A 25544-nucleotide genomic window follows, 5' to 3' on the forward strand; every position below is an offset into this window, starting at 1 on the left:
CATGAGATCGAGCCCTATGTTGAACTCTGCACTCAGCGAGGAGTCTGCTCAAGTTTCTCTCCCTCTGCCCCCCCCCCATAATAAATAAATCTTAGAAGAAGAAGGAGGAGGAGGAGGAGGAGGAGGAGGGGGAGGGGGAGGGGGAGGGGGAGGAGGAGGAGGAGAAAAGAAAGAAAAAGCAGCTTATGTTAGTGCAATTCAGAAATGCTCTGTTCCCTAATCCCCTTTTCTGTGGAAAAAATGTTTTTATATAGGAATGTTAGATAATTTTAAGTTCCTTAAATACACAGCTACCTACCACCTTACAGCAGAACAGACAATATCCTTATGGCTAAATGCATCTCTGGGTTAGGACTAGCTGTTGTCATCTCACGGACCTATCACAGATGCCAAATAGCTGTGATCAGAATATATCGTTCTAAATTTCTCCCATCTGCTGAGTCTTTTCCGGATTGGTTAGATATAGTAGTTGGAGAGTTCAGCATTATTGATAGTCTTAAAAGGAAAAAGAAAAATCTCCTCCGTCTGGTTTCTTTGCTGCTATAGCTTCATTCATTACAGTAGTTCATTTATAAGCAGCTCTCACTTTCATTGGATGTACTGGTCCAGTCAGGATCTCTCTGGATCCTCCAGATAAGCCAGGAGTCCTCTCGCCAGATGGGCCTCAATGCCATCTCATCACTCTGTGTAACTTGTGTTCTTACTCAACCAAGTGGAAACACTTTGGCCAACAGCGTACGAGGAGCGCTCTCTTACTTAAAACTCCTCAGGGCATGAACAGGAAGGTGATCGGAATGATTATCTCAAAACTGAGTCTGACAGGGAGGGAGAAGAGGTTTAGGAAATTGTGAGGAGAATAGTCTGGTAACTCTGGCGAGTGTGTTAATGTTGGCTGAGTTCTGCCAATCTCAGGCATTCTGATAAGTCATTTGGATACTTTTTCCTATTCATTTTCACAATACTGCTGTCATGTGCTCTCTCGCACAATTGCAAAGGACTGAAAATTGGAAAGATTAAGTAGTTTGTCTAAATATGCACAGCTGATAGGTAATAGACTTGGAACTCAAACTTGGTCTGTGTTTCACTAAAATGTGTTACTACCTAGGAGATTAAATATGTGTAAAACTCCTTAAATACACATAATCCACTTAACGTCCCCAAGAGTTGAGAGAGTTTATTTTGTCTAGTAAAATAGAATTCTCCTATAAATGGGTTCATATGTTGTGCATTGTTATATTTTCAGAATATCTTCCACTTTCCCCCTTCATGTCTCCATGCTCTGATCAACCTAACCAGGTAACTAACTGGCTTTACCAGCCACCCTGCCCCCTCTCGCAATGCCCTTGACCAAACATGCTCCCCTCAGCTACCTCCCTCTTCATTTTCATGTGTTTCAATCCTATCCACTGGTACTGGCCCAATTCCAGTGCCTCCTGAGAAGATCCTCCCTGCTGGACATCATTTCCTCTTAATTTGAATTCCCAGGACAGTCTATCTTTCCCTCCCATCACAGTTAACTAGTTTTGGTTTATTTTACTACACGCAGCATGCTACATATGCGGACTTACGGCAGAGTCATATGCAGATTCTCAGCTTCTACAATGAACAATTTTTAATGTCCTTTAAAAGTCATTTAGAAAACATGTAATATTGAGGGGCGCCTGGGTGGCTCAGTCGTTAAGCGTCTGCCTTCAGCTCAGGGCGTGATCCCAGCGTTCTGGGATCGAGCCCCACATCAGGTTCCTCTGCTAGGAGCCTGCTTCTTCCTCTCCCACTCCCCCTGCTTGTGTTCCCTCCCTCGCTGGCTGTCTTTCTCTGTCAAATAAATAAATAAAATCTTAAAAAAAAAAAGAAAACATGTAATATTGAAAGAAAATAAAAATTTAATGTGAACATATTTCTCAGAAATGATATTCAGCAAATTCTCTGGCGTATGCTTCCAAATTTTTTCTCATCATCTATTATATAAAATTGAGATCATATTTTATCTTTTTTATTGTTTACAAAAACTGGGTTAAACTGCATATGCTATTTTAACCTGCTTTCTTCAGTTAATTATATGTTGTGAATTTCTTTCCATGTCATCAGATCTTACACAGCAATAATTTTAATACCTACATGTCTATTCAATACTAATGAACATACGTGTTTTTTCTGGTGTTATGCTTTCACAGACTTTGTGACAATAATCTGCTGTGTACACCTATTGTACTCGGTTTCATAGGACAGATTCCTGAAAGTGGGATTTCTGGGTCATAGCTTCAGTGGTTTATACCACCACCACCAGTGTATGAGGCAGGTCTTTGCAGCTATTAGAGAAAGTGTGGATGGTGCTATGTGTGCTAACTTGAAGGACGTCTGTCATAAGAAGTAAATTTAAAAAATAAAAGCAATAGCATAATATGTATAATATCAAGATCAAATTTTTATCTGAAATTATATTTCTGCATATAGATTTGAGGGTAGATATAAATTCAGGCACAGATACAGAGATATAATGTTTGCACTGGGTGTACAAAAATAAGTTAGGCACATTTGCTGACTTAAATGAATGCAGCAAACCAAAAGGAGAATCAGAGTAAAAAGGTAAACTGTACCACAGTATGAATGAATATGCTGCAAGGCAGAATATTGGCCATGGACAGGAGTTCAATGGCAAAGGGGCCAGCTTGTTGCCAGATAAAAGAATGATGTGCAGTTAAATTTGAATTTAAACAACAATAAACAATGAATAGGTCTTTAGTAGTAATATGTCCCAGGCAATATTAACATTTATATTAAAAATTATTCATTGTTAACTCAAAATTCAGATTTAACAGAACATTCTTTATTTTTATTTGCTATATCTGACAGCCCTGGGCATAGCCGTAAGCATAATTTTGTCATCATAAGAGGAAATCATCTCTTACGGATGAATTTACATCCACAAAAATGACTAGAAATGGACATAAAAACCAGATCTCTGCCAGATTTCCTGTTCTAATTCTTGTGATAGTCATGGCATTTACTGAGTGCCTGTCAGGCACTGTGCTAAGTGTTATTCAAGCATCATTTCACCTAATACTCAGAAGGCCGTAACCCTATTCTTGCTCACAGGAGGAGAAACAGAGGCTTAGAGGTAAACAAATTGCCCATGATCACATGGCTTAGAAAAGTTGTGGGGCTGGAACTTGAATCCAGACAATCAGACTCACAGCTTGCCCTCTTGGTTCTATTCTCTACTGCCTTTAGAATAAGGGCTATAATTGCCAAGATGACCAAGAATATAGACCCATGAAGGAAAGTTTATGCTTTAAAAAAACCCAAAAACATAATGATTACACACGCAGGCTTTGCAGCCAGACAACCTGGGTTCAAAGCCCAGCCCCACCACCAAGTCAGCCATGTGAGGGGAGACAAGGTGGTACTAAGCCTTGCAGCTAATACTATTATATACATCTTAGGATTCATGGGAATAGTACAGGATGCAGAATCCATAAAGCGTATGTAACACAGGGCCGGCCTCCTATAAGTTCCCAAGATACATGTTATTTTTATCATTTAAAATATATCAGAGTACAAAACCAAGTGGCAGTCATTAAGAATAGACTGGATGGGAGTTTGGAAAGGAGAAAAATCTACAATCAGGTATACTTCAGAACGTTTTGTGGAGAAAATGGGAGCGAGACCCTTCTTAGGAACTATGAACAACTGATACATTTACATATACAAATACAGGGTTGGAAGAAAGGATCAGTACGTGTAAATTGCGAAGTAATATGAGGCATCTACTCAAGGGAATTTAGGTCCTCAGTGTACATCTTGGGCTGAAATCCCAGTAGAAGTCCTTCTTAGCAGGTGGTCCTCTCCAAAGAGAGCAAGGCGCTGCTAGAGCTGTCTCTCGTTCTTACAGATGTCTTATCCTTTCTCTCTGGCCATAAAGCAATCTTTATCCCCTGCTTGCAGTAACAGGCCCAGAAGAGTAAATGGTATAACAGCTGCATGAAAGAGAGGAAAATGGACCATCACAAAGGGATAGGAAAGAAATCCATCTAAGTGATTTGGTTAAAGCCACCTCACCCTTCCTGTTGATAAGTAGAGAATTATATTCAAACATTATTTTTTTCTTCCTAGGAGCTGCTGTTGTATTCAAGCTGAGCTTTCTTTCAGTTAAAGGTGTTAAGTATTTTCTCCCCTACAGACACTGTATTAATAATGTAAAATTGGCATACAGAAGTAGATAGCGGAATTAATGTTTTGCATTCTATTTTAGAAGATATGATTTGACTAAACATATTCAGAAATTTTTATGTAGGTGTGAATTTAAAAACTCAAGATCTTATCAGATCCAGAAGCTTTTGGTTTAGATGTTACAGATATAAATAATCTTGGAGCCTCTGAGGAAAGAAAATTATTGTAGAGGTAAACGTTTTAATATCATGTTAAGCAGAAACCCTAGGGAGATAATTAAGCTTTGGGCCTTCTTTTGGGGACTTTTGTGATGTTCCCCATATTTTTTTTTATCATTCAACCTTTTTTTTTCAAATTTGTATCCAAAAAGAATGATCCTGCTTTCTTTCACTATACCATTTTTGAATAGTACTGGCCGGAAATAATGAAGATGTGTTTAGTTATCCACAGGCCAAATCTAACAATACCAGTGGAATGCCCAGCTCACTTCAGACTGCTGTGCCGAGACTACATCTTTGCTGGAAGGGCAAAACTGAAAGGGTCAGGTGGCTCATCCCCCAGCAAATGAATAGAGTGCATACTTGACCCAAGGGATGCCAATCCAGAGGCTAGCCAGCACCCAGCAATGTGGTTCAGTCAAAAAAAGCAAACTAGGTCTATTGAGTTCTCTCAGGAATTTTTAATTAAGAGGCAGCCCGAATGAACACCTGTCAGTGAAAAATGAAGCTAATAGGTAATGATGAAAAGGAGACAAGAGGGTCCATCGTGAGCCATGTGCAAGTTAGTGTTATTAGGAAGCAGAAACTAAGAGCAGCAGGAACAGTGAGGTAGAGAGTATCTCATTTATAAAATACCAGTTAAAGAAGGTCATGGCTAGAGAGAGGAGAAGGAAGTAGCACAAAGAGAAAAGGTGTCATCTTGATGTGAAATCTCTAGGGTTGAAGCAGTTCACTATATCCCATCTTCTGGAGCTCCACCAGTGCAGCTTTTCCTGAATTCCCAAGTACATATGTCTTGTCACCTGCAGCAGCTCAAATAAGTCTCTCTGCTCCTTGCAATCAAATTTCCTTGCAAACAAGATTTTGCTCAATTAGCAGAGGAACATTTTATCTTACTACGGTGTGTGTGTGTGTGTGTGTGTGTGTGTGTGTGTGTGTGTGTGTGTGTATGTATATATAGCCTCTCTCTGGGCCTGGTATAGGGTAGGTTTTGGTAAATATAGATTAAATGAATGAATGTAAACATGAACGGTACAAGTAATTGAACTCTCATTGCATTCAGTGGGAAGAGCACCAATCGCCATGGCTTTCCATCACTGGTGGATTTTAGACTTGTGCTCAAGAACTGCCTATCTTTTAAAGTTTGTCTCCTACTGAAGCCTCCTTAAACTTTCTGAATGGGACATGTTTTTAGATTCCCCTTAAACTTAGCATGTGCTCTTTATTACCACTTCCCAGAAGGCCCTCTTTCATCCCACCCCAACCCAATCCTTACCTCCACAGCATTTTCTTTCCTGTCTCCTTAGGCTCTTTAAGAGAATTAGGTGTTTTCAACTCCCACTGTCCCCACAGTCCAAGATAAAAAAAATAAATAAATAAAAACAAAAAAAAATAGAATAAAATGCTGGTTACCAAGAGATGGTGGGGGTGGATAAGATAAGAGTGACAGTATCTAAAGGTACAAACTTGTAATAAGTAGCAAAAAAGTGGTAGAGATCTAATGCTCAGTAAAATGAATAGAGACAATAATACTGTACAATAATTATGTACTATGATAAATATCAGTACATCAGTAATCATGTTAAAATATATAAATGTATCAAAGTAACACACTGTATACCTTGGACTTTTACACAATGTTACATGTCAAATTTATTTAAAAAAAGAAAAGAAAAGAAAATATTGGCTGCTATTTGGTAAACTCACAGTGTGTCCCGTGCACTGAGCTAGGTGATTTATGTTCCCCTCAGGCTGCCATTACTATCCCCACTCTACAGATGAGAATGCCAAGGCTCAGGGAAGTTAAGAAACTACAGACCACACAGGGTAAAATTTGGAAGAGCCAGAGTCAAACCTAGCTCTGTTTCTTTGCACTCACCACACTGTTTTGTAATAGTTTACCTCTGGGTATAATTTTACAGCTTAACAACTTTGTTGATATACAGTGAAGGCTTTCTAATATCATTAAAAGAAAGAAGCTACATTTTAGAAAAGTAAGTATAGTGCAAATAGGCATCACTCAAAGGTGGAAGTCCTGATGGTGCTTTGAATGAGAGAGATGAATGAGCTCTTACACATCACCTAGACCAATTCATTCCCCGCATTTCTCAGTGTTTTACTTTGAGTTCTGATAGCACCTTCACCAAATGGCTGACACTTTTCCGCTTAATGCTCAGTGTAAGAGAAGTCAGCATCTTCTTTAATCCTTCTCATTATAATGTCTAGGCCACCTGTTATGCCACATAGTTCACAACCTGGTCCTGTATTCTTTTATCTCCTAGTTACTTTTAGGCTCCCCAGAATTCTGCCCTTAAGACTTATTAGCCCAGGCCTAGAATTCAATCATTTTTTGTTTGCTTCTCCAAATCCTTGGCCCCAAAACAGTGCATTATGTGTAAAGGAGAACATGAGGCACACTTGTAAGGTTAAAAACCAAACACCTTTTTCTCCAAATGATGCCAAGCCGGATACCAGATGCTTAGGCACCCAAGCGTTTGGCATCCCAGATGCCATTCATTTATGTAGTTTGGTTCTATTTCCTGCCTAGGGCTGGATGCTACCTTCAAAGCGGCCAGGGAAGGCCACAGCAGGACAAGGGTTGGAAGATCTGAGCAGTTTACAGATTCATCCATATCATTCTTTATGACAGATTTATGGTCAAAAGTGTACAAATATATAACTCAAATCCTTCCTTCCGTAATTTTTGACTCTTCCTTTTAATTCTAGCTCAGGAAGAGAGAATAAAAAATACCAGTCTCCTTCTCCCTGCCCCCCAGCTTCGTTTCTTTCCTATGACAGTATTTCACTCATATATTCTTGCATTCAGGAAAGCAATATAGAAACAAAGATAAATGAGATTTAGGCCTGATCCTCTGAGAGCTAATAATCAGAGAAAGAAGGAGGCCTGTGTACCAAATATGACAGTATAATGAGGTGAGGGCCCTGCCTGATTTGGCCTTTGGGCTTTGAAAGCAGTCCCTTTGACGGAGAATGGAAAATTCAATAGAGTGTGAGTCAGTATTACTGTTACCTCTAAGGGAAGGAAGTCCTATCCATTTGACCTGTCTTCAGGCACCACGCAGATGAATATTAGCAATGACTGTCATCACTGCATTAAACATTTTTCATCTCTGGTACAGGCAGGGCTAGGACTAAGGTGAGGCAAGAGAAGTACCACATCAGGCACAAAATTTAAGGGGCACCAAAAAACTCTGTAATTAAGATAGTATTTTAATGCAATGTTTTAGAAAATAATGCAAAAGAATCCATAATAAATAAAAGACAAGATCAGTTAGGTATTGATCTCAGGTACTATGGAATTACGGAGGGGTCCGAGGTTCTATCTTTTGTCCTTGAGTGGCATAGTTTAGTTGAGGTGCTCTAAAAAGGACAGGAAAAACAAGCAGAGTGCCTGTTTTATTTTCACTCTTTTGATTGCAAGCAAAAGATCTGACCTAAGCTCCGGTAAAGGAATACCGTCGGAGGTGGGAGTTGATTCTCATTACACATCTAATGTCATATGGGAGCCAGCAAAGAAATTCAATAGCATGAGCCCTAACAAGTCCCTTAAAGAGTGAACACAGACTGTTTTCTAGAATCAAGGAACCTCTAGACACTTTAGCAACAAGATTTGGGAAGCTTTTCTATGGTTCAGTGTAATTAGTGGACACAGCCACAGCTATCGTCTACATGTCTACGTCTGTCCTTCGTGCTACCAGCTGATAATTTCTTCTGCTGCTCCTTGATTCACATTCAGTGCAGAATCCAACTGGCCTACGCTTCCCCGCCCCACAAACTCCAGGTCCTATAGGTCGTGTTTGCAGAATCAGAGTCCCAATCCTGGTCCAAACAGCTTTGGCTGAGTATGGGACTGAATTGGATTGGAGTACATGGGACAATTGGGAAGAGGCACTTGCAGAGGCGCAGACAGGGTGGTGTTCCTTAGGAGGGGGTTTGCTGAAGCCCCTCCCTCTGCACTATCATTGTGGCTTAGCAACTGAAAATGCCAAGGACATTGAACAAATAGCAAGTGCTAATGGCGTTCAGAGGAGAGAGGTCACCAAGGGCCAGGGTGTGCTAATTATATGCTATAAGAGCCTGCAATTATAAACCCATAGATATGCAAATAAATGCTGAAGGCTGAACACTGGAGACTACAAAGCCATTTATCTATGGCCCCCGATAAGTGGACAGCAAAATAAATGATTTGTTTATAAATTCACTTAGAGATCACACTCATATCCTTAACTGTTTTCCCCCTTTCTGGGGGCATCTACAGAAAGAAGAGAGACAGGCGGTACCTCAGACTGGATTTCCATATTCATTACCTCCTGACCTAGGTGACTCTGGAGGTTCCTAAGAGGATAAACAGGCTCTTTCAGTTTGAGACTGGCTGATTCACGCTGCCTCGAGTCATCTCCCCATGGCACTTCCTTACTGAATAAATGTGAAGTGATGGTGGCATCTGTTCCTGCCACCCAGATCCCAATGACAGCTCATAAATTGGCATTTCTCATCTGTCTGGCGGAGAGGTCGCAGAGAATGTCACTGCAGGGAAAGACTAAGAATGCCGACTGCTGGCATTAGGACTTCTGGAACTCATGTGTCTCCGTGCCCTGAGCCCATGGGGTGACTCTCAGAGGACCGGGGCGGGGGGGGGGGGGCGCTGCTGCCACCAGGCTTGCAGGTGCACGAAACCTGCCCCACAAGAGGCGTGAACCGTGCACACCAAGTACTTAAAGCCGGTAGTTTCCGACACCATTGGGGTTTCTATCCTTCTAGATAACCCGTGAGAATTAATGATGTCCTAAAATTTTAAGTGGAGTTAGAAGATTCAGCATAACTTAGGGCTTCCTTGAAAGAGCCAGAAATCTTCTTTCATTGCTCTCAATGGAGACTAGTTTAAAAAAAAATCCATTTGTTCCAAGAAATATTTCTCCAGTACCTACTATATGCTGTTTCCAATGCTTAGACTGTAGCTTGTTGTAGTACTTACTGGATAGTGTACCATGGCCTATATGGTACATAATTCACTATAGAATCCTAGGACCATAATGAACCTAGAAGGTAGAAATCTTCAAATATCAACTCCATTTTTATGCCACTTGGAAGGACATTCTCACTGATATTTTTAATTTAGTGGTTTGGTTGTAAGAGGACAACCAATATGTGAATATCATAAGAAGGCTCTGTCAAGTTTGTCAAGTGTTTTGTTACGTTTTGATGTTTTTTTTTTAAAGATTTTATTTATTTATTCAACAGAGATAGAGACAGCCAGCAAGAGAGGGAACACAAGCAGGGGGAGTGGGAGAGGAAGAAGCAGGCTCCTAGCGGAGGAGCCTGATGTGGGGCTCAATCCCATAACGCCGGGATCACGCCCTGAGCCAAAGGCAGACGCTTAACTGCTGTGCCACCCAGGCGCCCCATGTTTTGGTGTTTTTCATCTACCCATCTTCTGAAATAGCGAGTGTTTTCACAATTAAGCTGGATTGGAAATGTCCACTCAGTAGTCAGTGACTGTGCAAAATAACTCGTAAATAAATACGGGGTGAAAGACTGAACAATAGGTATAAGTGAGCCTGCAGTATCAATAGCTGTATCTCTGCTTTAATCAGACTTTGAATCATGAGTAATTAAGCCTAGGCAAGGAATCAATCCACCATGAAAAAATTCTGAAAGTGAATGTAGGCAAAAATATAAGGTCCTTCTTCTAAAATTCAGGTTATCTAAGTCTGCCCCCAACACCAAATCTACTAAAACAAGTGAGTCATGAAATAATATTATGTCCATAAAACGAATCCAAAAGGATATAGGTAAAAGTCTTAAGAGTTAAACACTTGACAATGTACAGAGCCTAATTTTTATTGTCTTTAATTTATTGTAGTATTCAGAGAGGAAGTTTTTTTCCTCTTTATTTCGTTGAGTACAATCCAAGTAGGATTTTTTCCTTAATATATGTATTAGCCAGATCTGAGTCTGATAATTTGTTTCAAAATACAGTTCTACTGAGGTAAAAGGACTAGGAGAAAATTGGTAACATCATTTTCTTGGTCTGTCAAGTGAAGAGCAGCCTGAGAAAATTAAATCAGCCCTCCTAGGCAGAAAGCACAATGTTAACTGAAATGACATCATCATGAGAATATTTTATGACCTAAAAGAAGTCATTAATTCCCTTATTCTTAAGCCCTGTGCTGGCAGTTTAAATCAGTTACCATTTTATATATATAATATTTTTTAATAAAGATGCAATGGGTTCTCCAAACAGTCACAGGCTCTCAACAAAGCCAGAAAATAGTGTTCTTTATATTTTTCGGTGTATACCAAAGGTGTCAGATGGACCTCTAACATAAATAAATGTGTTAGCCCCTTTTGGTAGGCCCTATCTATAGTTATTTCTTTGTATTAGATTATCAGTTACAATTTGCGGGAATCTGTTACTATTAAGTCCCATTTATAACAAACAAAAAAAATGACACTAGCATAAACATACTTCATCTCTCATAAAAGAAATCCAGAGGTAGAAATTCCAGAAGTGGCAATAGTATCACTCCTTATCATCAGTGACATAGTGACCATTTTGCTCCCCATCTATATTGTTTTTTTAATTCACAAGATTGCTTCATGGTCCAAGATGACCACTGAAGCTCCAGCCATTATATCCAGGTTCCAGGTAAGCAAAGGGAGGAAATGGGAAAGAGCAAAATCACAGGTGTCCTAGCTAAGTCAGTTCCCCTTTAAGCAGCTATCAGAGGAGTCCCACAAAACCCTTCTGCTCCAATTACAATGGGCTGAACATTTTCAGTGGGCCACATCTACCTACAAGGGAGACTGAGAAATAAAGTTTTACTACAGGAAAAGTGACTAATGGAAAATTGGCTTTCTCTTAAAAAGAGAAAAAGGAGTAAATGGATGTTTGGGAGGCAATCCAGCTTTCTCTGCCATGGCGACTCAATTGTAGAGCAAAAAATGTGGAAAATAATATCAGGTCCTCTTGTGATAACTTATGCAGAAAAATTCCCATAGAGCTCGTACAGTCCTCCTCATATCTTATTTAATTGGTGGTTATGTATCACATTAATACAAAGCCCTTTTCAAGATGAGTTTGTGTGTGGATAACCCCATTTTCAGTGCAGACAAAACTGTGATCTCCCAAGCCAATTTTCTTTATCAGACTGTCATCATGGGTCTTTCTGTCTCCAAAACCATAAAAATATACATAAATCTTCCTAAAGCCAAGTATATTAACAAAGCAAAAACAGCCCCCCTCAAAATCAAGAACAGTATCATATCTGACCATTTTAAAAGATGTATTTCAGTAGATACCTGAAAGCATCTTTCCTTTTACATCACTTGACACAGTGTGAATTACTTATAAAAATTGATAGAAAACACTTGTTAAAAATGATCTTACAGCTGCCTTTTGGCAGCTAAGGGCTGCTGTTTGTCATTATGAATTGTGTGTATTCTGTATAATTGATAAACAGATATTGACAAACTTACTCGGTTTTTCTGAAAATGAAGCACTTGTGTGAACAAGAATATATGCTAGCTTCTGAAAGTGGGGGGGGGCGAAATTGGCTATTTCATGGAAGAAACCTTAAAATTCTTCTTGTCAATGTTATTTTATTAGCCCCTGGGATAGAACAAGCCAGCTCCATTATAAAGCAGCTCATCTTACCACTGAGGTAGTTATTTGGATGAAAAAATAAGCCTCCGGGTTCCTCCTGTCCACTCCTCAGCTCCTCTACTGTGTTGGAGAAAACAAACAGATCAAGGCGTCCCTTGCTATGTTATGCAAGGGAAGAAACTAAGTCTCTAGATAGTGTGTCTAAGCCGTGACTGGCCCACAGAAATACTATAAATTAGGTAAAGTTTGTTTTTAATGCTTTGCTTATCCTCTTTTCTCCCCTGCTCTGTTCAAGAAGCATTGGCATAAGACACCAGGGACCCCTTTGAGAGCTACAAAAACACGGACTCTGCCTTCGTGGAGTTCGCCACCTATACTTCCTGCACCTTTGTGCAGGGATATGGCCACCACTTGCTGCCCCTGATGTTTCGTGGACCCAAGGGGTGCTCTCTCCCTCACCTGGGTCTGGCCTTGTGGACATTGCCCTATTTACTGACCCTCTCCTTACCTTCCCACCCAGACTGACAGATAGTTCTTCCATTTGAATTTGGATCTTTCATTTCTTACCTTAAATGGAAGATCCTGGTAGCAATTTCAGACCATGTGTTAAAAGAGCAGGGTACAAAGTTGTGAGATTTTTTTTTTTAAATAACCAAGGACTTTGTAATATATGCATGTTTGGCAAAAGTTATAGCTGAAATTTATCTATCTTAGTATGCATGTTTGTAACAACTAAAAGATGTTGCTATTTTAGATAATGTTGTAGTATCTCTAGAGTAAGTCACTTAGTAGAAATTTTACTAAAGTACTTATCCTTTTGGTAGACAACTCTCTGAAACTAATTGTTGGGGGGCAATGTATAAGTAAATATATAGGGGAATCACTGAGATCATATAATCAGACTTCTAGGTGAGGCCACCCCCCCAAAAAAAATTGCAACATAAATGTGTGAAGTTTTATCAATTTATTCATTCATATGTGAATACAACAAATATTTATGGAATGTGGACTGACCCTAAGTGGTTAACAAAATAAATGTTGTTTCTGTCCTCATTAATTTATGGTGTAGTGAGAGTGATAATTATAAATTAAAACAAACAAGATCATTTCATGCTCAGAAAAAGTATTATGAACTATGGACAGGGTGCTGTGAAAAATAACAGGATGTCCTGGCTAATGGGGTCACGAAGGTCTCTATAAAGTTTGTAATTAAGATGAGACGAACGTTGAAAAAGGAGCCATGTCAGAGGATCCCAAAGTTTGGCACTTCAGACAACATTATCCAAAAAGGTGTGACATTTATAAGTTGACTATGACTCCATTGAGGTATCTGGCATATGAATTTTTATCATGCCCAACGTCAGCCAAAGTTCTCATTTCTACCCAGAGATGACTGTTTCTTAAAAAGACTTTTTCTTCAAGCCTCACAAAACCTAAGGCATTGTTTGGGGTGTTTACTTTTCATATGGTGAAATGCTGCTAGTTGCACAGTTGTTGGGTGTCTTTGCTAACTGAGCGTCTCTCTCTCTTCCTCTTGTGTCACCAGGCCTCCGGAACCTGTTTACAGCACTGTGAACAAACTGTGTGATAAGCCTGCTTCTCCCAGGCACTATTCCCCTGTTGAGTGTGACAAAAGCTTCCTTCTCTCAGCTCCCTACCCCCACTACCACCTAGGCCTGCTCCCTGACTCTGAGATGACCAGGTACTGCATGCGCTTCCTCACTTCAGCTTCTCGAATTGCATGTGCTTCCACAAGGATGAATGGGTAGAATCCACCTCTGCTCACTTCTCTAGAACTTGACATCTTCCTCAGTGGAGAGATGTTCTGCTTCTTCAGTGCAATGGGAGAAATTAAGAACACTGCCTTTTTTTTCTTCCTAGTGTGATCACAGAGCACTCGGACGTGATCACATGGTTTTCCAAATGTTCTTGGTTCCCATGCATTTTTAATAAGGTATTAATTATATTTTTCCAGAAGAATTAATTTTGGAACTTAATTAGCACTATTTCCCTCGTACAGAAGAATAAAAGAGCATGTACTCAGTATATTTTTGAATAATATTTAATAATCACTTACTATTCTCCAGGCATAACATAGCCAAAGAAGTAGGTACTATTATTGCCATTTAATATTTTAATGAAAATATTAAATTAATACCACTACTTCGTTGACTCCTTAAGGTATTAAACAACTTGCCCAAAACTACAAAATTAGCTGGTTCTATCTAACGACAAAGAATTTTAACATTTATGGTATGTTATCATGGTAGCTTTTTACCGTGTTCTCTTTATTTAGTTATTCCCATTTTATATAAGAAAACAAGGGTTCAAAGAAGTTAAGGCATTGCCCTCGGTATGATATTGCCAATAAATGCCAAGTTTAGATTTGACTTAGAATGTTTTGAGTCTTTCCACAACTTTGTAAACAAATCATTCTAAGGCTAAAGATTAGATATAATTCTGTATCAGTATTCTAAAGTAAATATATGCTAAATAATAAAACCTCATCTTTACATATAGCAAAAGTCACAGAGAGAGGAGAGTAATAAAAGGAGAATATAGGGTTCTATAAGGTAGTTCCCATTCCGTTTAAACCTCAATCATGATGTTCCTACATATAATGAGGTACTTATCTGGTTGTTTTCAGATAGAATACCTTCATGTGTTTTCATAATACTGTTAAGATCAAGAAAATAAAAATTTTTAAATGATTCAAGGTGAAAATGGATATATCAAGAGGGTCTCCTTAGAACATCATCTCTGTTTTTTTTTTTTTATATTTTCAGAGAAAAAGTTAAATGTGAATTATTGGCCTTTCTAGAGGAGTTAAATAACAAATTTTAATTATACATAACATTTCTAGAAATACATGAGAAAACACATTTTTGGCCATGTAATCAGCTGGGGCATTTTCACTAATTTGCAACAATTGAAGCCTAATAGCATTTTAGAATGCTTCATAAATATTAATTAAATTTTCTTATATTTTTAACAAATCATAAAAACGACTTATTGATACAGCAGACTATTCAATTTTGAAGCTAAGAAGGCAAAGTTACCATAGCCATAGGGAAGCAGAAGGTGCACACCTACAATAATGACTTCTGGTATTTAGGCATCTAAAATCAGCTATGCAAAGTCTGCTAACACTTACTGAGCTCTCCTCTGTGCCAGGCATTTTGTTAAGTACTTCTTATGAATTATACCTTGTAACCCTGACAGTCACCTTATGAAATAGATGTTATCAATATCTTCATTTTATAAGTAAGGAAACTGAGGTTTAGAAGTTACCTGACATGCCCCAGATTATCCACTAATAAGTGGCAGGGCTGGGATTCAAACCCAGGGGACCATCAGCACCTGCATCAGCATAGGCATGATGGCAGAGATGGCTTTGCTTGCTGGAAAAATTCTCCACTCATTTCATTTTTTCTCTCCTTTCTCTATTTTTATCCTACCTTCTTCTCACCTCCCTTCTGGTTCAGTGTCAATAACCCATGCTCTTTTTTGATGAACCTAAAAGTCACATTCCTTGCATCCTACTGTACGTTTTGATGCATCCCTCTCTTAAAACTCACTAATAAGCAGATGGTAGAATCTACCTTTCATGTGGATCTACCAGATACAGTTCTTTTGCAGTTTGCTTTCTGTAATTTGTATTATGAAGACCATGGGGTTTCTTTTTTGTTGTTGTTGTTGTTGTTTTTCCCAAATTAAAAAAAAATTATGGTGTAATGTTGAATATGTCTGTTTCCAATTATATACCTTCAGCCATTCTGATATGCCCCAGTCTCCAACCCTCACCCTCCATCACCCCTTTGGGAATTCTATTTTCTAGTCTAATTCTGTCCCCTTCCTTTTCCCCTTCCTTTTCCCCTTCTTTCTTTCTTTTTTTTTTTTCCTATTTTATCCCTCATTTCAAAAAAAAAAAAAGTCACATATACACATATACATACACACATATATACCCATTTTAGTGACATTGTCACCAATACACTGATACTGAAATTCTTGATTTAACCCCACTTTTCTCCTCTTCCACACCTTCCCAACTCAGTAAATGGCACATTCATCTACCTCATTGCTCAAACCAAAACTTGAGAATCATACCTAACACCTGTTCTCCCTCACACCCATCATTCAGTCTGTCTTCAAATCCTATTGATTCTACCTCCGAAATGGATCTCCAGTCTATTCATGCCCCTCTACTTTTATTTCTAGCACTTGAACCCAAGCCTTGATTATCTCCCACCTACAATAGACTCCTAATTGGTCTCACCACTTCCATTGTCGTCCTCCTGATTTGTTCTCAGTGCGGCCAAGGTGATCTGTTAAAAATACAGATCACATCTCTTTCTCTTCTTTTGCATTAGTCTAAAATGCAAAGCCACTAATAGATCATCCAAGCCATGCATGACCTAGCCCTGCCTGCCTCTCAGACACCTCATTTCACTCCTCCCTTCGCTGATCACACTATTCACATTCACAAAATGCACTAAATCCCTTCCTATTTCAAATGCTTCACACATGCTCTTTCCCCAAACTGAAAAGCTCTTACTACACTTTGCCTGGTTAACTTCTGGTCATCTTAGATGGAAGCTTAAATTGCACTTCCTCAGAGAAGCTCCCTGAAAGAAAATCTGGTCCCCTATTATATTGTCTCTCTCGCTCTCTTTGTTTTCCATAAGACTCAAGCGATTTATAATTTACATTTATTTGTATGATTTTAAAACCAAACGCCTGTCTCATACTGGATGCTGTAAGCTCACCAAGTGGAATTGTGTCTGTTCTGTGCACTGCTGAACCCCTAACACTTAACATAGTGTCTGGCACAACAGCAGCTCAAAACTCTTGAGTGACTGACTAAACATGGAAATGAGATCTGCAGACAAGCAGACAGATCCCTGTTTGGGAACACATGATGGCTAAAGCTGTGCTTTACTCGGGTCTTATGGGTATATGAAACAACCCCATGAGTGAATGAATCTGTGCATTGAAACAAAGAAGAGCAGACTAGAGCTCACTTTCACTGTCAAGTACTACACTTTCACCTTAAATTATCTCAATGGTCAGTACATTATCATTGCATTAGATAACTGTCTGTTCTTCATGAAAACTGAGTAATTCCTTTCAGAAATTATTTACTTCATCTGCAATGGAAAATACCACTCTGAGCAGATGTGTCTTGAAATGCAGCCAATAGATAATTCAAAGGAAAAGTTCAAAGGTTCTAGTTCCATTTATGACACCATCACTTGCTTTTCCCACTGTGACCTTAAATAACCTATAAAACGTCAGAGGTACATGAAAACTTAGAATTAGATGGACAAGCCCTTAATCAACTCTAAAATGATGAGGAACTCAAACCAATGTCTTCATGAGTGTAATGTTTACTTCTACTTATGATAAAACAAAAGTATTGGGGATCTTCTGCCCTCAAAACAATATTACAAGAATATATCTTTCATTTCATCCAACCAAGATTTATCAAGCACTGACAAAGTGCAAGTTACCACACTAGGGAAACTTTTACAAAGGTGTAAGTGGAAAAAAACAATCAAAAGGATGGAAAAAATGCCTCACCTTTAAGTTGCAATATGTGATTATATATATTATATAATACATATGATTATATATTATATAATACATATGATATCATATATATAATAAATTATATATATATACACATATATAAAATCTTGTGTGTGTGTGTATATATATATATGTGTGTGTGTGTGTGTATATATATATACACATTTTTTTTAGGACACTAGAGAATTTCCCCCAGTGTATTTCAGAAGCATGCACCTGCTGATATGACAGTTACTGTCTCAGATTAGAATATGAGCTAGCTCTGTGAAAGTTAGCATGTGAAACCACCTTGATATGTGTACCAGCTTAATCCCAATCAGCATTCAGAGGAATGGAAGCCAGTCAGCAGAAGCAAGGAGAGCCAATCGTCTCTATTCTGTGCATTTCAGTCAGAATACCCAAATTTTCAGCATTTTAATTTGATAGCAAACATCCAAGAGTGAATTAATTGTATACACAATTACTTCTGTTACATCGTCCAGAAGAAAACAGAGTCGAAAAGTTTTTCTTAGGAAAGATCTTTAAATTACTTGGCAAAGTGTCAGCTCCTAAGGCTGCAGATTATATTTAGAGTAATTGACTTTTCAGAACTTACGGAAAGCTAGAAATGGCCAGAGCCTGGAATCAAACTAAAATTTGGAGCTTTGTGAAACAAAAATGGGATTGCTGTGGGGCTTCTGCTTATCCAGTACATCTTTCTCTTCAAAAAAAATGTTTTTGATGTTGTAATTGGTTTTTCTACTTTGGGGAGAATGGTAAGTTATTCAGGTTTTGCTGTTCCTAGGGCTAAGAGAATAATATTTTTGTCTACTTTCTCAACATGTATGGCATGTTTTCATTCGTCCTCTTACACAGGTCATCCTAATTATTGTTATTTGGTAATTGATAAACAGAGACTGAGATAAACCAGCTGAAGACTAAAGTATGTTGGCAGATTTGGGGTAGGAAATGGACTCTGAGGCATTATAGGATCATAAAACATCTTTACTCATTGCAGAGTATTTATTCATGGGATTTCTACTGGGTTCCAGGCATTAATCCTGGATGCTGGGGATTCAAAGGTGAATAAAATACCACCCATCCTTTTCCTCAAACAGTTCAAAGACATGTAAATGAAGAAGTCATTACTGTGCATTGTGATGTATAAACGGTAAAGGCTCTCCATTTCTCTAGTGTACCTAATCTCAAGGTAACTAAAACCAGACGAGCATAAGGTAGCAATAGAATCAAGCCTGATACTAGATGTCCCTTCTACACAAGGGGAGCACCTACACAGGAGTGTTCTCCATTCACACCTTGTTTCATCAATTCCTAATATTTGCAAGAAGTTATTTATGGGAAACTTACAATTACCTTCTCACAGATCCATCTGCTAGTCTAGCTTCTAACTACTCTCTACCAAACTTGGAATTCATGTATAACGCACTCCCTTTGTAGAAGTCATAAACCTGGCTGCCTCAAACCATTCGCAGCTTTGGAACATAGAGCAAGATCTTTATCTCACAAGACCTCAGCCATGTGTTACAGTGGCCTATCTTTGGCAAGCTCTTGCTCCTTTAAAAACAATAGAAAATTTATGTGGGTCTTTAATGTTTTAACTGTCTCAAAGTCTGCAAATCCAAAATCAGATATAACTTCTAGACATAATAATGTTATAATAGAAGTACACGTGAGTCTCTAAAGGTTTTTCGTAAAGTTTTCAAAAAGAGACTGAGCTCCTCAGACAGTGAGGGAAGAAATGTGATGAAGTCAAGGAAGTGTAGCGCAGAGTTAAGCCCCACAGCGTGTGAAAGCATAGTACACTCTGGGAGTCACAGCATTTCCATGTGGCTAAGGGTTACTGGGTGGCTGATGAAGTTGGAATCACAGGCTGTTGCAGATCATAGAGGACCTTACTTGCCAAGCAGAAGATTTTGGACTTTATCCTGAAAGCAGTGAGGAGCTGTTGAAGAGGTTTCAAGCTGAGCGAAGACATAATTTGATTTGTGTTTTTAGAAAGATCACTCAGTCAGCTGTGTAGAAACAGTTTAAAGGCAGGGAGACCAGTTAGCAAATCTAGTACAGCTGAAATCACGAAGAACTGAACCAAAGCTGTAGAGACAGACATAACTGGATTCAGAATTATTTATCAAACGAAATGGGTGGTACTTAGTGAATGTTTCAAGGGCAAGAATTTTCTGGCTTTGGTTTTTCACCAGCTGATTACATCACCTCCTCTCAGACAGTGAGCACTCTCGTCCACACTAAATGCATTTTTTTTTCACAATAAATGTATTTAAACATAACACTCTATAGAAGGAAACTCAGTAGAAGGCAAAGTATTACTACAAGGTCTCTTCTTTGAGGTGGTGGCAACCTGATGTCATTGAGGAGCTGGGGATTATGTCCACACTGTCTAGGTTTGAGGCCTTCCTTTGGCCATATGCTAAGCACTTGGATTTAGCTAACTCTGTCTTTCTCAGAGCCTTGATTCACTCATCAGAAAAGGGGGGAAATAGTCCTTGTGCTCTTCTCTTCATAGGATTATTGTGAGGATCAAGGGAAATGGAGCAAATGAATTTTTATCTAGGCACTATCCACTATCCACTTTAGTCATTATTAATTGTTTCCATATGCTCATTCTACTTTAAAGCCTTGAGCTCATGTATACTTATTTTTAGTGCTATCACAAATCAGGTGAAAAATATTTGTCAGCCTAGGTAAATCCCCTGAGACCCTAAGAAAGCTGTCAACGCTGATCTTTTCTATCCTTCTTAGCAGCAGTTCTTCTCGTCACCATAGGCAAATTCACATATTTCTCCTTTTATTAAAACACGTATAGGCTCCCTGTAAAACGTGGCATATGTCCTAAGCTGTATGTAACTTCACATTTCTAAGATAATTTTCTTTTTTATCTACTAATGTCCCAGTATTTCTATCCTGCATGTGCCTTTTTAGGAATGTAGACAAAATAGCAGCGACTCTCTGGAACACAGATTAGTAGCTAGACACTTCACAAATACACCTTATTGTTTCTAAGAATCTCAACAAACCTTGGAAGGTGTGGGTTTTGATCTAGTATGTGGCGGGGCCAGGACTCTAATCAAGGCATGCCCACACCCACGCTTCCGCTGCTGCGGAGCCTTAAACCTCCGCTCCACCCCCACCTCCGCCCCCGCGCGTGCGCGTGCGCACCACGTCCTCTCAATCTTCCGCATCGCCCAGCCACTCTACCACCAATCAGTGGAGCCTGAAAAAGAATTTAAGCTCCGTTCGCACAATTTAATCTGGGAAATAGCACCATTAGGAAAAAAGAAAGATACTTAAGAAATCACTGACCTTCTTATTCCCTTAAAAGGCTGATAAAATCTTAAAGAATTCTTAATTTCATTTTTAATTAAAACCTGGAGAGGAAACCCTCTGGGGCATGGTACGTAAGGCCCAACCCCTTCCCGCTCTATGCAGCAGCTTCTTCAAAGGCTTTCCGGGGCTGTTTGGAGTAGGTGATCACTAAGCCCAATTTGAATTAAGGAAAATAAGGAGAGATTAATTGAGTCCCACAAAGTCACAGAAGCTACTCTTGCCACATTACGTTTTATAGCTTCTTCTTTTCACAAAGTGATGCATATGCAAGGGTTCACAGTGAAAAAAGCACCCCTTGCTTTGACATTAAAGCGTTCTATATATAGATACCTTTGAAAAAACACACCCCATTTATTGTTGCCCTTCACTCTTTTTTTTATTATGATTATTAGGGAGGAAATGTTCTTTCATTAAGAATTCAAAACCATTTTTTTAAAGCCGATTTAAAATTATATTCTAAGTGTAAAGGAGGAAGGAAGGCAGAGAGCTCGCCCCGTTCCAAAAGCTCTCATTTACCCTTCATGACACACCCGGTCGGTTGAGAGTAGGAGACCGGGAAGGGCTGGAAAATGAACCCAGATTGGTCCGATTCCAAAATTCACATTCTGTGATATTCAAATAACTCTGTAATGAAACAACCTAATTTGCTTAAAAGAAAAAAAGCCTGATTATTTATCTGAATGTTATGAATATTTCCCCTTAGCTTTAGTATATATTTTTTGTGTTTTGGGAGAAATCTTTATATTGACTTTAGTAACCATTATATTACTGAGTAGCAATAAGAGATTGAAGAATAAGCATAATTTCAAAAGCAGTCTTCTCTGGAGGGAAAGTAGCTGTGAGAAAATGCTATGCAAAATCACTATAGCAACAGATTGTAGGAACTCAGAAAGAATCAAGACAGTAACGTTAAGCCATAACACCCACAGCATAGATGTTAATTAAAACCACTAACATGTAGTGAGTGCTTTTATGTGCTAGGCACTGTTCCAAACTTTTATATGTACTAACTCATTTTATCCTTATAACAACCTATGATGTAGGTGTGATTATTCCAATTTTATAGAAAAATTATGGTACATATTTTAACAAATGGAAACAATGAGATGAGATGGTGGAATTGAGCACATTCTGGATTTATATACTTAGAATATTAATTTTATTAGATAAGACTTTTTGTTTGTCTCATTTACTCTTGTATTCCCTGTACCAAAAACGGTTCCTGGCATGTAGAACTAATAGTAATAGTGGTGATGATGATGATGATGAAGGAAACAATCACTATTACTTATATAATCTTACTACCCACCAGGATGCACTTTATACAAATTAGCTCCTTAATCCCCACAGCAATACTGGAAGGCATGTGTTACTAAATCCCCATTTTGCAAGTGAAGAAACTTGGTCTGGAGGGATTGAGTGACCTACGATCACACAGTTAGGATTTGAATCTAAGCAGATTGGCACCAGAATCAAGGCTTAGAAATGTACTCAATAAATACTTATTGAATGTTGTTCTCATCACACATAATATTCCTCAAATATTAAATTCTGAGAAAAAAAGTGCACCTCATTTAACTATAGTCAGATTTCAATAGATTCTGTTTGAGAAAAAAGGAAACCTCATTAAATAGAGTCAAATTTCAATAGATAGAGAAGTAGATAGGTAGATGAGTATATAGTTAAGATTGTGGGCTGTCGAATCAGAGTGTTAGGGCTTGCATCCTGCCTCCTCGACTTCCTGCTTGTGCAAACTGGAGCAAAGGACAACCACTCTGAGCTTATGTATCCTCATCTATGTAATAACAATAACTGTAGTATCCTTCTCATGGGGTTGCTATAAAGATTTAATGAGGTTACCTGTAAAGTGCTAAAGGCAATGCCTGATAACTATGAAGTGCCCAATAGCGTTACTATCGTTACATGTGTGTATATATTAAACACATAAACATATTATGTGACACTAAATAGATATCTCAGGCTGAAAGGAGAATGAATTCCTCTTAAAAGGCTGTTCTCATTTGAAGACCGATGGTGAATCCCCTGAATTATAAAAGGAGATGAATTTTAGGATTGGCAGCATGGGAGGAGGGGCTGTGCAAGACTACCTATATTTATATAGGGATCTAAGTATTTTAGAATGCAGAATTTTGTTTTGATTAAGGGATCAAAATTTGCCCCTCAGAGCAGAGAAAGCAAGTCTTCCATTTCAACTCTTTAATTCAGTTTTGTAGACCTAAAGCTCATGTGAAGTTTAAAGGATCTCTTGAACAGGGTATTTTAAGTCAGCAGGGATGTGTGTTCCAAATTGAATACTAAAACCTAAAATCACTTTCCTCCAGAGAAAATGAATGCATTCGAGGGTAAAGAGGAATTTTATGGTTTGCTTTAAAAGGGGGGAGGATATACGGAGCCTCTCTAATCAAGCCAGAGCCTTTGTCCAAATTTTAAAAAGTCTCCCCTTCTGGAGAAAGGACAAAATGTTCTGGGGCCCAAATGTGACATGATATACCTGAACGAACTGACCAACAGAAGGGATTGGCCTAGACTGAGGATAGGAATGGGGCTAAGAAATGAGAATCTTATTTCTCTTTGATACTTCTGTCTCTCTCAAATTCATCCTAATGTTCTGCTTCCTTTCTTATGCCTCTAGCATAATTACAAGGATCTCATCCTGTCCTATCTTTATATGTCCCAGATGAGTGAGGAAAATGTCACTCACACTACAAATATGTATTAAATGCCTATTATACGGTTGATATTTCTGGGGATAGACAGTCCAGACATAGTCACACCCTACTCTCAGGAGGTGTAGGGACCACTGGGCTGAGAGGGTTTCTTTGTGGGTATAACTGACAGCTGCTAATAATGCTTTAAGAAAAAAAAGAAAAAAGCCTAGGAATTTATTTTGGATTGTACTTTTCAAATATATGTGAATTTTACTTTGCCTTGGGCCTTATTTGTTTTGGAGCCATCCTAGTTTCTCCTAGATACCACACATATAGGTTTGTATTCACAAGTTTTCAGGCATTCAGACTTTTTCATGTGAAATCTGAAGGTTAAGCGACAGTCCAGATTTCCTTCCAGCTCTCCCCACTCCCGTATGATAGCTTACTTGATAAGTTCTTACTGTCTTGCTATCACTGGACTCTGTGTTCCTTGTAAGTAGGCCTTAGGCTGCATTGGAAGAGGCTCTGAGAAAAAAAAAGAAAAGAAAAAAAAAAAAGTCTGACCAGATTCCCACCACTACAATTGCCAGAATTCTGAGACTCTCCTTCCCTTCTTTGCACAATCTTTTGGTGGCTCCTAAGTTGTCCTGGACAACCATTTCCATAGTTTCACAGTACAGCCTTTTCCCATTGTTTCCCCTTAGGACACCCTTCACTTTAAACAAATTAAGTCTTCTCACCTTTGTCCCTGTCTCCAACCCTTAAAATGATGTTATGTCAGATGTATATCTCCATTTCCACCGTTGTCCACATTAGCACTTTCTGCCTAGGCCAGACTTGGAGAAGCTGGGTAGTGTCTGGCAGGGACTGTTGCCATTGCTGTTTCTGCTCCTGTCTTCCATAGCAACTCCTTTCCTGTCCCACCAGATTCCCTGCCTGGATTTGCATATTGGAGCCTTTTCTTCTGGGATCCTTGTTGCCCATAAAAACAACCTCTAAGCCAGCTCTCTCCAGCAGAGAAACAGAAAAGACAGACTTTTCTTGGTTGAAGAACATTAATACTCAGTTTCTGGAGCACCAAACCTTTTTCAGAAGATGATCTAGTTTTTAAAACCCCAAAGTTAAAAAAAAAAATTATAACAGGAGGGATGGGGATAATGCCTGGAAAATCAGGAAAGGGGAAGAGGTGGATGCCTTGACCATTGATGCTTCAGGTGCCTGCTGGCATCTAATTGGTCAAGGCTTCCTTAAACTTCTGCTCAAAGACCTCCTGCAAGTCACAGCTCCACATTACTAATTGTCTTTCTGGAGTCCTCATCTAAGCATATAGCATTGGTTTCTTTTCTCCCTTTTCTCTAAACTGTCTTTTAGCGTATCCCATGCCCTTGATACACCCCTCGATGAGACCTCTCTCATGGAGTATCAAGGGGTCCTAGCTGTTTCCCTGGGTCAACGAGTGGAAATCCATATATGCTCAAGACTCAGGATCTTTCTAACCCCACATCTGCCCTCTCAAGTTGTTGGAGTCTTCAGACCCTTCCTTTCTTCTCGCTAGGTCCAAAGTCAGCTACAAAAAGAACCTTGCAAATGCTCTTTCATTCTTCTTTATGTACTTCCATCCCATCATGGGCAGGGGAATAATGAATCTCAAGAACAGTCCAAGTCAATTCACAAATTTCCCTCTAGTAATAACTTTCTGTAACCAGAAAACAAGGGGCCTCTCCATCACCTCCTTTGGGTAAGAACCATATTGTATGCTGTCCACATGACACATGAGCACATTGTCAACATTGATGGAATGACAAGTGGTAGGTGTCACCTAGAACAGTGGCTCACTTCTCAAAGGGGGAATTTACATTTAGTGAAAGCTCTCCTCCAGCCTGAAGGCATTGCATGGAAGAGTCAGTAGTTGGAGAAGAATCCTTC

General features: G+C 38.9%; 1 protein-coding gene across 13 annotated transcripts in view; it reads left to right on the forward strand.

Moving 5' to 3' along the window:
* The window catches only part of DLG2 (discs large MAGUK scaffold protein 2), a 1327559-nt gene that overhangs the window by 888878 nt on the left and 413137 nt on the right, over nucleotides 1–25544 (forward strand). For 9 of the 13 annotated variants that reach the window (XM_057316878.1, XM_048217415.2, XM_044390952.3 and 6 more), the window contains one exon: nucleotides 13562–13717. The exons of the other annotated variants lie outside the window; for them this stretch is intronic. In XM_057316878.1, the coding sequence (XP_057172861.1) occupies nucleotides 13562–13717 (156 nt within the window). The remainder of the gene's footprint in view (nucleotides 1–13561; nucleotides 13718–25544) is intronic. 13 annotated transcript variants of the gene reach the window in all.

Source organism: Ursus arctos, unplaced genomic scaffold, assembly GCF_023065955.2.
Source record: "Ursus arctos isolate Adak ecotype North America unplaced genomic scaffold, UrsArc2.0 scaffold_22, whole genome shotgun sequence".
Classification (NCBI taxonomy): domain Eukaryota; kingdom Metazoa; phylum Chordata; class Mammalia; order Carnivora; family Ursidae; genus Ursus; species Ursus arctos.